This window comes from Microtus ochrogaster, unplaced genomic scaffold (genome assembly GCF_000317375.1).
Source record: "Microtus ochrogaster isolate Prairie Vole_2 unplaced genomic scaffold, MicOch1.0 UNK60, whole genome shotgun sequence".
Classification (NCBI taxonomy): domain Eukaryota; kingdom Metazoa; phylum Chordata; class Mammalia; order Rodentia; family Cricetidae; genus Microtus; species Microtus ochrogaster.
The window spans coordinates 248,755-261,224 of record NW_004949158.1 but is presented as its reverse complement, the minus strand read 5'-3'; the positions used below and the strand labels follow the sequence as shown (position 1 = coordinate 261,224).

The following is a 12,470-nucleotide window of genomic DNA, read 5'->3' as shown; positions in this document are numbered from 1 at the left end:
GTTGCGGGGTTGGTGAAGATCTTCTCCCAGTTGCCTTTTTGTCAGTTTCTTAAAAGTTAAATTTGTCCACCATATGATTTTCCAATTCCGTTTTTCTGTATCTACCCAGGAAGAATGAAAAGTGTTTATGTGTGTATGTGTGTGTGCATACTCAAAAGCTTATAGGTAAGAATTTATAGTTAACATTATCAGTAAATACACCTAAAGTGGAAACAACTATTTGCATAATGAGTATGTAAAATGTAATATAACTCTACAGTTAGCTAATATTTAGCAATTAAACTAAATAATATATATTTATATATGAAATGCAATTATACTGTCCAAAGTAAAAAAAGATAAAACACAAAAGACCAGACTGTACTATTCTCTATATAAGAAAGTAATGAAATCTAAGGAAACAGAAAAGGTTAGGAGTTGTCTCAGGAAGAAGATGGGAATAGAGATTATTTGTGAATTTCCTAAAAGTGATAGAAATACTGAGTTAGTGACTATAAAAATGAATAAGGTAGTAAAAAAAATCATTGTATTACATTTCCAATTGACATCTGCTTTCAAGGAAAATTTTTTTTTTCTCTAGTGGAGTCTGACTTGGCATATTAATCTATACCCAGCAGTAGATGGCCAACACAAAACACAACTCAATGGTATTTGTGTAGATATTTTGTCTTATATTGCTTGTTTGGGCATTTTTTGGTCATTATTGGTCTTTTGATTATGTAATCGTTTCTAATTTTATGTTTTTATGAATTTTCTTTTTGAATGTTAGTGTCTTTGTGTTTCTTGTAGTTTTTTCCTTTTATAGAAAAGTGAATTTTTTTCTCATGTAGTATATCCTGTTTACAGTCCCCCCCTTTTATTTCTACCAGTACATCCCTTTTCTCCAGATCCATCCACCTCTCTGTTTCTCATTAGAAAACAAACAGGTTTCTAAAGGATAATAACAAAATTAATTAAAATAAAATGTAATAAAATAAAACGAACACATTAAAATTAGCCAAAAACAAACAGAAGGAAAGGAACCCAGAGAAGACACAAGAAGCAGAAGCACTTGTTTGTACACCCACGAATCCCATAAAAACACTTCATCCCCTTTGGCTCTTACATTCTTCTGTCCCCAACCTTTCTCGAAATTTCTCCGTAGCTTTTGGTCCTGTCCTGGAACTAGCTCTTGTAGACCCGGCTGGCCTCGAATTTACAGAGATCTGCCTACCTCTGCCTCCGAGTGCTGGGATTAAAGGCGTGCGCCACCACCGCCAGGCTTTTCTTATGTTTTCTTTGGTGTGTTTACATCTTTAGGTTGGAATTTTTCTTCTATCACTTTCTGTAGGGCTGAAATTATAGATAAAGACCGCTAAATTTGATTTTTCATGAAATGTCTTTATTTTCTTCATCTATTGTGAGTGAATGTTTTGCTGAGTATAGTTGTTGGGCCTGGCATCTCTGGTCTCAGAGTCTGTAGAACATTTGTCCAGGCTCTTTTAGCTTCCATTGAGAAGTTGGGTGTTAATCTAATAGGTCTGCCTTTATATATTACTTGGTCTTTCCCCCTTGCAGCTTTTAATATTCTTTCTTTGTTCTGTACACTTAGTGTTTTATTATTAAGTGTAGAGGGGAATTTCTTTTCTGCTCTAATCTATTTGATGTTCTATATGCTTCCTGTGCCTTGGTAGACATTTCCTTCTTTAGGTTAGGGAAATTTACTTCTATGATTTTGTTGAAAATATTTCCTGTCTTTCTTCATTTTCCTCTATTCCTGTTATTCTTTGCTTTGGTCTTTTTATAGTGTCCCAGATTTCCTGGATGCTTTGTGCCAGGAGATTTTTTTTAGATTTAACTTTTTATTTTACTGAGATGTTCATTTCTTCTACTACGTCTTTAATGCCTAAGATTCTTTCTTCTATCGTATTCTGTTGGTGAGACTTGCTTCTGAAGTTCATGTTGGAGTTCCTGAATCTTTCATTCTACAATCACCTCAGTTTGAGTTTCCTGTGTTGGCTCTGTTTCCACTTCCTTTTAATGTTTGTATTTTTATAGATTTCCTTAAGGGATTTATTCATTTCCTCTTAAGGTTCTCAGTCATATTTATAAAGGCTATCGTACTGTCTTTGTCTTGTGCTTCAGCTATATTACAGTGCTTGGGGCCTACTGTGCTAGAGTTACTGGGCTCTAGTGGAGACACATTGTCCTGGCTGTTACTGATTTTGTTTTGATCTGACATTTGGGCACCCAGGTTTAGGAAGGTAATTCCCAAGCCTGATAATATCGTCTTGTCTTTGTCAGTTGAATGTTTGTTCCTTGGTTCTTAGGAGAATGTGATGACTATTTATTGCCTGGTAGGGAATTATTTTGGCATTGAGATAGGTGTGGCTACTGGGGGTTCTGGGTAATATGTCTTTCTAGATGTTGTGAGCTGATACTTAGGGATAGGGATAAACTATGAGGCAAGGGGATGAGGGACCCCACAATAGCTTGTAACTATTTCCAGGGAATTCAACACCCTCTTCTGGATTCTGTAGGCACCAGCTTACACACACAAACGATAAAATATTAATTAATTAATTAATTAATTAATTAGAAAGAAAATCGGGGAGAAGGCTGGGCTTGGTGGCACATGCTTATAATTCCAGCACTTGGGAGGTGGAGGGCAAAGGAGAAGGCAGGTGAGATGAATGGAAATAATTCTGTTCCCTCCTGTTGTTTGAGTTCCAAGAATCAATCTCAGGTGGTCAGGCTTGGTGGTAGGCACCCTTGCTCAGCACCTGTATTTTCTTTATAAATTTTTTTGTACTTTATCTTCTTTGTCTATAAGGCTTTCATAGTAAGTCCTTTGTGATGTTGAAGTAAGCCATTGTATAGATAAACTACAACATGTAATACTTTAAAAACTGACTTTTCAGATTGTGCATATTCATTAGTCTTTGTCTATCTTGTTGATTTGTTGTCTTTCTTACTCCCTAATTCAATTTCTGCTCAATTCTCTGCATTTTCTGTTTGGTAAAAATAAATAGGAGGTATTTATTCCTCTCACTCTATTGACTGACCCACTTAATCTTTAGTATTTTGCCCTTCTTTGTGAACTAGATTTCTGTGTTTCCTATTGCTTTTGAACCTATTTTTAGTTGTCTCATTGGCATGTCAAGTGTACATATTTAAAGTAAATTTGACATCTTTGGCTTCTTTATTTCATAGACTCCATTTTTCTTGCACATTATGCCAGGGCTAGCAGTTTTTACCTCTTGTGCCCTAGGAAGCTCTCATTTCTTGGAAGTTGGTTGTTTTTGTTTTCATTTTCTTTTGTTATTTTTTTTATTTTGTCAATGTATTTGTCAAAATTATCAATGTATTGAAAACCTGAAAAAAATTTCCTGTAAACACATATATGTGTGCCAATGAGGTTTTAGAGATAATGTGTTGCTTTGTAGCCTAGGCATGTTTCAGACCTCTGTAGTCACTGTGCTACTCCCCTGTACTCTAGGATTAAAGGCTTTTGTTTATAACCTCCTCTCTTCTACTCTTCTGACACATCCTAACACCAGTAGTCTCCAAGATGTTAGCATTAAAACTATCTAATGGTATACTAGAAGAAAACATTGAAACTTGTTTTCATAGCATTCTTGAAAGTAAAAATATTTATATAAAATAAACTTCACTATTTTGAGTACTATTTTGTTAATGGTACTCTTACTCATTCCATTATCGAAATTGTCACATACATTATCTAGAACATGTTGACCATGACACCATTCCAGGTCACTGAAGTCTTGCAGTTTATTTCTGCCCATTTGAACCTGTGATATGTAGCTTTTAAAGCAACCCACACACAATGAAATGTTGCTTTAAGAGAGTTAAGTAGAAGTACTGCTGATTGAAGATAATACAAACATCTATGCCCAAGCTAATAATACAATAAGTAAATAGAAGTTGAGCTGGCATTCTCAGATACGTCATCCGAGGTATTTTCAGGGGTATTAAAGTACTCACAATTATGTGGTCTTCTTGTCTTTAAACATCTGGTTTTACATATGCTTTATTAAATACATATTAAATATGTGTGTACTGGACCAAAGCAAGATCAAAAACCAATTGGACAAACCCCAACTCTGAATTTGCATGCCTGATGTCAAAATGTTCTTCAGATCTCCAGCGCCATTCAGGTTTGTTGACTGTAACATACTTATTCTCTTGGGCTGTTCCACTCCCTGTTAGCAGCTCTCATGGGCAGCTATCCCATGACTCTGGCGTCTCTAACATCTTGGGTTCTCCAGAGCAATTCAGGATTCAACTTCACAGCTTCACGTAATGGCCTCTCTACTAGGCCTCCATTCAACGACACCATGATACATGCCTGGCCTCCATGGCTTCATTCCTGAACTCTTAAACCAGAACCTCATGGCCAAAGCTGCTAAGTTCTGCTGCTTGCTGGGGCTGGAAGATGGTCCCTTAGTTCAAATAATTTTCACCAGCTTTCTGTCTTTTACTGCCTAAGCTTTGTTGTCCTGAAATTTGCTCTGTAGACCAGACTGGCCTGAAACTCAGAGATCCACCAGCCTCGCCTTCTGAGTAAAGGAATGGAAGACCTGCCCCACCACACTGACTCTGAGCTCTTCTTTAGTTCCTTTTCACAAGTTGGAAATTTAACTGGGTGGGATCTTGCTATGAGGTCACCACTTCCTATATTCCATTTCTTAATTCATTTATTTCCTTGAACACAAGATTTAGCTCCATTCCATTTACTAGTGCTCTTTTTCTCCTCAAAATGTACATTTTGTAATTTAGTCCACTCAGCTTGCTCCTTTTCATTGTAAGTCATTATAAGCAGGGACACTAGCGACCACACAACAGAGTCTAGACTAGGCTGTTCTGAGATCTCTTCCATCAGCAGGATTAGTCTAAAACTCCTCACTTTAGTCCCAGGCAGACTCTTTGGACAAGGGCAAAAGGCAGCTACTTTTTGTCGCAAGATCTCTAGGCAACATGCTAAAATTCTTCTCTGTGACCTCAAGACAGGTTTCAAACAAGGCCAACACACTCAAACAAAGCCATACCTTCTAATAGTGCCACTCCCCTATTAAATTATGGGGCCAGTACATTCAGACTGCCACAGAGGGGGAAAGTTCCCAGACTAGAGGAGGCAGGGAGAGAAGCTGTGATGTCTTTCAGATTAATTTGATGACTCTCTCAAACAGTATGTTTTTTTTTTTAATTCTGTAATGTTCTGTAGAAGGAGATAAAGAGTTGTCTTCATCTACTAGTTTAGAGTCACAATAAAACTAAATACAAACTAGAGACATGAGGTCAGATGTGGACTAGCCAGTGAGTATGGAGTCCTGCATCTATATGGATGCTCTCTGTTTTACTTCTGTAGGAAGCAGCATTAAGCACCTGTACTCTCTCCCCTGAGGCAGGCACGGTAGAGGACAGACTAGAATGTTTCTCAACAAGCAGGTAGCATCTGAAGCAGGAGTTCCTAGAGTCTCAGCCGTATTGAGTGTATTCTGTAAAGCTCACTACTCAGGAAAGATACTTTTTACTTTTTGGAAGGAACTGAGGGCCTCAAAGGAATAGAAAATGTTTCTTTCATGCTTCTCTATGGAATTTGAGAAATTCAGACTATTTCTTTGTCACAGTATAATTATTTATGGTATCCTCTTTTACTCTCAAAAGTAGACATATGGGTCACCCAATGGCTCAGCAGGTAAAGATAACTTGCTGCCAAATCTGACTACTGCTTTCATTTCCCAATCCATATGGTAAAAGGAGAGAACTAGCTGCTGAAAGTTGTGCTCTAACCTCTACACGGGCACTGTGGTACGTGTTCACACAGATACACATAAACAAACAAACCAAGGAGGTTCATGAAAAATACATTTCTTCCAAGAATAGTTAAACACCTTCAGTAGAAGGGTTACAGCTAGATATACATTCCAGTATTGCCTGCATAATCTGGTGGGGAGGTCCTGATTTTGGACCCTTGAGTCTCTATCTTTTATGCTCAGCAACTTTTACCACTTTCTCTGTGTACTTTGTCTCCCTTCACAGGAAGGAGTAGCTCTGCAGTTGACTGTTTTCACTAAAGATTATATCAGGGAGAGAGAGAGAGAGATCGAGAGAGAGAGAGCGAGAGAGAGAGAGAGAGAGAGAGAGAGAGAGAGATCGAGAGCGAGTGAGAGAGAGAGCGAGAGAGAGAGAAAGAGAGAGGAAGAGGATGTATGTGTGTGTGTATATATATATATGAATATATCTTCTTGATCATGCTTTATATAGAGTATATGTTAAAAGATAATATCTTGAACGTAGGAGTGTATAATATAAGATACTGTTTGCCATCCACTGATCATTTTAGATCTTCTAGGCAAACCTCACCAATTCTAAAATGTATCCTTTCTTTCCCGTTCTTCTGAAATTTGAACCCAACTATGTCTCCACACTATCTGATGATTCAACAGATGAATATATTTATCTTCCATTCAAATAAAATAATTAGTATTTTGGCTTAAGTAATTATCTTAGAAAATACAACATCAGGATTCTATTCTACTCTCAACCCAACCATTTCTTATATGATGAAAGAACAATTAAGAATAAATTTTTGCCAAAGTCATCTTATAAATATATTGAATGTTGAATCATTTTGGAGCTTAGAGAGTGATAATAGAAAATTACCAGCTGAATAGGCCTCCATCATGAAAAAGCAGTTGTAATTCATACATTTAAATAAGAAAAAATTCATTTTGAAAGAAAAGGGAAAGGATAAATTCATGGGCATTAGAACCATCCAGCTGCGTAATATGCCAAAATTAGTTTTGCTTTTTTGAGTCAGCTGTTTTTGGGGGGAATGCTTCTGTTTCTAACAGAGGAAAAGATAGTGAGGTTAGTTAGGTCTTTCCCATTCCCCAAATAAACATATTTCTCTTGCCTTTGACCCTAGATCTTTTATACAGTTCTTATACTATCTTTTTTACAAATTTTTCTTTTTCTTTTTTGGTTATATCTTGTTAAGGATTCTACTTCTATTTTTAAAATTATAGTGATTGTAATAGTCTTGCATTTAGCACCCACCCCTAACCCTGCCTTTTCAACAAACTGCTTCCCTCCTCAACAGGGTTTTTCTGTGTATATCTCTGGCGGTCTTGGAACTCACTCTGTAGACCAGGCTGGCCCCAAACTTGGAGATTCAACTGCCTCTGCCTCCCAAGAGCTGGAATTAAAGTTATGTGTCACCACTATCTGGCTCTTTTTTCCTTTTTTTGAGGCAAGGTCTCACTATGTAGCTCTGGCTGGCCTGTAACTAACTCTCTGTGTATATCAGGCTGGCTTCAGGCTAACAAAGATCTACTTACATTTACCTCCCGAGTGCTTTGATTAATGGCATGTGCCACTATGCCCAGCCTAGAACTGCTTTTCTTAAAATTACCAACAACCTGATTATCTGTCTTGATAGCTTCTGACAGCTCTTCCTCACTGCTTTATACAGCTTTGTTTGTGCTGGTCATGCCCTCTCTCTTTGACCCTTTCCCATAGACCGTAATTTATCCTTCCAGTTTCTACTATGTCGTGTTCCTCAGACTGTTTTATCTTTCACCTCTCTCTGTTCACAGTTTCAGCAGTCTTACCATTGCCATGGCTGTTCTTATGGTGTCTACCAAATGTCTATCTTCCTATGCTTATCTGTTAAATCTAGGTCCGTATTGCCAGAAGCTTCATAGATACCTCTATCAGGATGTGTTCAGACTACATATATGGAATGCCTTTCCTTCTTGCCTTTAACAAATGATAATCCTCTCTTTTGTTTGAGTAAAAAACTGGTTTTCCTAAGCTCTTCCCTCACTCTTCCCTTTTTTGTTGCAGTTAAGTACTAAGTTCTAGTATTGTAGCTTTTAAAAACTTAACCATTTCTTAAGTGTCTACTTGTGCTGGACACAGTATTAAGACTTTTTAAATGCTTCTTCTGTCTCCTAAGTTCTTCTAAATCTTAATTTTATATTTTTAGTTCCTGTAACAGTTTTTCATATTAGTTATTAGTAAGTACTTGATAATGTGTTGTAGTAATTAATCTTTGTTATCAAAGATTATAAAAATCGGTTGAATTTGACTTGCTTACTTCTGTGAGGATTGCTTTCAGAAAGGTTATCTGCAGAGGGAAGATCATCTAGAATATGGATAGCATCATTAATTGGGTAGGAATCCCAGACTGAATAAAAAGGAGAAAGTGAGCTGAACTCTGGTTCCTGACTGTCAGACCAGCTGCTTCACATTCCTGCTCCATGCCTTCCCCACGATCATGGCCTATGCCCTTAAATTGTGAGCCTAAACGAACTCTTCCTTCTGTAAGTTGCTTCATTAGGTATCTTGTCACAGCAACAAGGTATTACACGTTCATCATTTTTATGCCAGGAGAACTAGAAACTGAGGAAATCACCGTGGCCTCCTCTCCCACTCTTTTCTCCCTTGATCTCTATAGTAATTTCGATCCTATCCCTCTGACTTCCTTATCTCTAACATGCCCCTCCTCCTCGCTCCTACTACCAGTGCCTTACTTCCAGCCTTCATAATTTATTGCCTAGTCTATTCATGGTTTTATTTGCTTTTATATCACTCCATTCTGTCTGTTTCTTTCTGTTACTGATGGCCGATAATCTCATACAAATATAAATTTAATCATGTCATAGTCCTGCTTAATCACTCTTATTATAATCAAAATAAAGCTCACAAGCCTGGGTGGTGGCTAAGTTGGTGGGAATTCGTGTTGTGCAATAAAGATGACCTGAGCATGAATTTCCAACATCCATATACAAGACAGGCATAGCTATGTGTCCCTGTCACCCTGTCCTTGTAGGTCAGAGACTGATGGATCCCTGGGTGCTCCCTGGCTAACACGCCTACTTGAAATGATGAGCTTTATTCAGTGAGAGACCTTGTCTCAAAAGCTAAGGTAAAAGGCCAGTGAGATAGCTTAGCTTTCTCGTCTGACCACTTGAGTTCAATTCCCATCACCCACATGGTAGATGGATAGAACCATTTCCTGAAAGTTGTCTTTTGACTATCACACATATTCCTTAGCATGTGTGTGCATGTCACACACTCATGTACACATATCACACACACACATACACACACACACACACACTCACAAATAAATGCAATTGAAAAATAAGGGGGGGCTCTAGAGAAAAATACCTAATGTCCTTTGTCCTCCATACTCATATGAACAATGCATGTAATTTCTTAATATGGCACACTTGGATTCTTGTAATTGGCACTTATAAGACTCATCTATCTCTCTTTGCATATAACTTTTCATCTGTTCTGCCAAATTATCTGTGATTAACAAAAAGACAAGGCATTTTTTGGTCTACATTTTATTTTATTTAGCAAAGGAAATATTAAGTTAAAATGTACTACAAAGATATATAAATTAGACCTAAGAATAAGATACATCTTGTGTTTATTTCTATGTGAAGGTGATCTGGCATTGGATTCCCAGGAACTAGAGCTACAGGCAGTAGAGAGCTAAGAATGAATGGATCTGAAGTTCTTAACCTGAGTTACTTAATCTCTCAGCCTCTTCAGCACCCTAATAACTATTAATTTTATGTCTTGTGTTCAGATAACATTTTTACTTTAATGTTATTTTTTCATAAATTAGCTTTTGTGTGTGTGTGTGCTTTTTTGTTTGTTTGTTTGTTTAAGACAGGCTTCTACTAGATAGCTTCCCCTGGCCTAGAACTCACTATGTAGATCAGGGTGGCCGGAAACTTCAGAAATCCACTTGATTCTGCCTCCTGAGTGCTGGAATTAAAGGCTTGCATCACCACACCCAGCAAAGGTCAACTTTTGTTCTAGTATCCTAATTACCTGCTGAGATAAATTGGCTATTGAAAAAGCGACTCAAACTAAAACTGTTTTGTTCTCTGAGACATGACCCTCAGCTTTCTAAATCTCAAGCATTAATTTAATAAAGTAAATTCACTCACTGATTAATTTTGTTCTTTATTTACAGAGCTTCCTTATGGCTGGGAGAAAATAGAGGACCCTCAGTATGGAACATACTATGTTGAGTAAGTTTGTTATTTGAGTTAATAGTTTCCAGAATGTTTTCTTTTTCTGTATAGCCCTAGGGAATACTAAATATGACACCTTATGTTTTTATGACCTGATTTTGTGGTTATTTTAACTAGAAGAAAAGGACCACTTTCTGTGCTGACTTTGAGGTTTCTAGAAGTTAGCTTTGAGTTTCTCAATACAGAACATAAAAGGGGAGGCCAGAGTGGAGGCATATGCCTGTACTCCCAATACTTGAGAGGTGAGGATACAGAGTACTTGAGTTAGCAACACTTAGCAATATAGAAAGACCCGTTTCTAAGGAAAGAAGAGGAAGGAAGGGGGAACAAGGAGAAGGGTATGACAGGGAAGATTGTAAAAGAAGTAGGAAAATTGTGTGGAGGACTAATGGTTACTGCATTCTTTAAAGAGGAAGGCAGTACATGGACACTGGGTTGTGGTCTCTTCCATCACTACCAGTGTGTACTTCCAAAAGGCATTAAGGTCATTGTAACATAGTAATCTAAAATTTAGAGGTATATAATTAAAGGTGTGTTCTCTTTTAAAGTGTCTAGAGACTGTAGTCTTCTTTCAAGGAGTGAAGCCTGCTTCTAATGCAGCTGTGTTAACAGATAGGAACAACCACACAGTTGCTGTTAGTGACCACTTTCACTTCTGAGCTTTCCTTCCTTTTATCAGATTGCTTCATTGTTCAGACTACTAAAATTACCTTCTTTCTGGGGACTACAGAGAGGATTTTAACTTTAGGTGCTGATGCCAGAAACCTCAATATTATGTGGAAATTTAAAGGCACAGAGGTCCTCTGTTTTCTCCTAGCCATAAGGAAGCTCTGTAAATAAAGAAAAGAATTAATCAGTGAGTGAATTTATCTTATTAAACTAATGCTTGAGAGTTAGAAAACTGAAGGCTCATTTTTCAGAGAACAAACACAGTTTTAAGTTTGAGTGACTTCTTCATTAGCCAAGTGTATCTCAGCAGGTAATTAGGATACAAGAATAAAAGCTGACATTAGCTGCCTTATTTGCAAAATCAAAATGATACTATTACTAGGAAAAATAGGATGTTAAAGAATATTCTAATTTTGCTGGGTGCTGTTACCACAGCACCCAACAGATCTCTTTGAGTTTGACACCAGTCTGGTCTACAAAGCAAGTTCCAGGACAACCAGGTTGTTACATAGAGAAACCCTAACTCAGGAAAAAAAAAATCTTCTATTTTATGATTAATTTTCAATACTAGTTGTTATAAATCAATGCCATTTCCTGGTAGTTATCTCTAAAGTAAGTATCTTTGACTCCCATTGTGGTCTTTAGTATGTAGGTTCTTCCTGTATCTCTGTGGTCAAAGAGATGCTTGAAGTGACTTCCTAAAAGCAAGTGTGTATCCCGAGGAAGCAACTTAGTCTTCACTAGGTGTGTAACTTGCCATATCCAATGTTTTGCTTCCTTTGACAAGCTTTACTAATTTTCCTTCTATTGTGTTATCTAATATATTGTTGATAATGATGTAATGTGATATGCAAAGTACTCGTCAGCTCTTTTGGTATTTTTATTTTCCTTAAGGCATGAGTAGTTGAAGAAAGAAACGATGTCTTTTTATTGGTGTATTTCAAGTCAAAGGCAGATTTGGAAGCCAACTAAAAGGGGTTTATGCAATGTTTTTTCCCCTTATACTTAGCCTGTTTAAATTATTCTTGCATCAAATATTATTTGCCAGAGATGCTGCTGAACATTTTTGAGATAATGACTCTCGTTATTACTCATTCCAAGTGAATGTGAATGCATGATGAAGAGGTGAAAGTCATTTGTGTTATAAAATCTTTAACTGAATGATCTGGTTCCTCTGAAGCGAAGACCCAATAGTGAAGCAGCTTTAGGGAAATGCTGAAGTCCACTCCAAGTACTCATGGAGGTGTGGGAAACACCTGAGATAGAAGGAACATCAACACCGCGATTATATTCGATCGACTCAGAACAAGCTCTTTTACAGAAGATAATTTATTAGATTAAGAAGAACAGTCTGTACTCAAGATGTACGTTATAGAATGTGGCTTGAGTCCCAGATTAACTGGGTCTGAGTTTCAGCTCTGGTAGTCTGCAGTGAGCTGACTGGTGAGATGAAGAGCTGTTACTTGAATGGCTATTCTTTGGCTCTCTTAGTTATCAGACCAGATGGCACCGTGATTGCTTTTGGCAGGAATCTTGCAGTAGTAACACTAACTAAATGGCAGTTTTTCAGGTTTTTTTTTTTTTTGGTGTTATTGTTGTTATAGTTACTTTAAAAGATGAGATTCTGAAATGGATCTTTTTTTAAAAAGTTCTAAAATTTAATAGCAGGTCTTCTATAGAAATACTTAATTTTGAAAATGGGGGAGGGGTTTGCCACAGCATGCTTAAGTGGTTACA

General features: G+C 37.2%; 1 protein-coding gene across 2 annotated transcripts in view; it reads left to right on the top strand.

The window, feature by feature from the left end:
• Magi3 (membrane associated guanylate kinase, WW and PDZ domain containing 3) overlaps window positions 1-12,470 on the top strand; it is a 200,779-nt gene that overhangs the window by 127,726 nt on the left and 60,583 nt on the right. For both annotated transcript variants that reach the window (XM_005369757.3, XM_005369758.3), the window contains exon 7: window positions 10,004-10,061. In XM_005369757.3, the coding sequence (XP_005369814.1) occupies window positions 10,004-10,061 (58 nt within the window). The remainder of the gene's footprint in view (window positions 1-10,003; window positions 10,062-12,470) is intronic.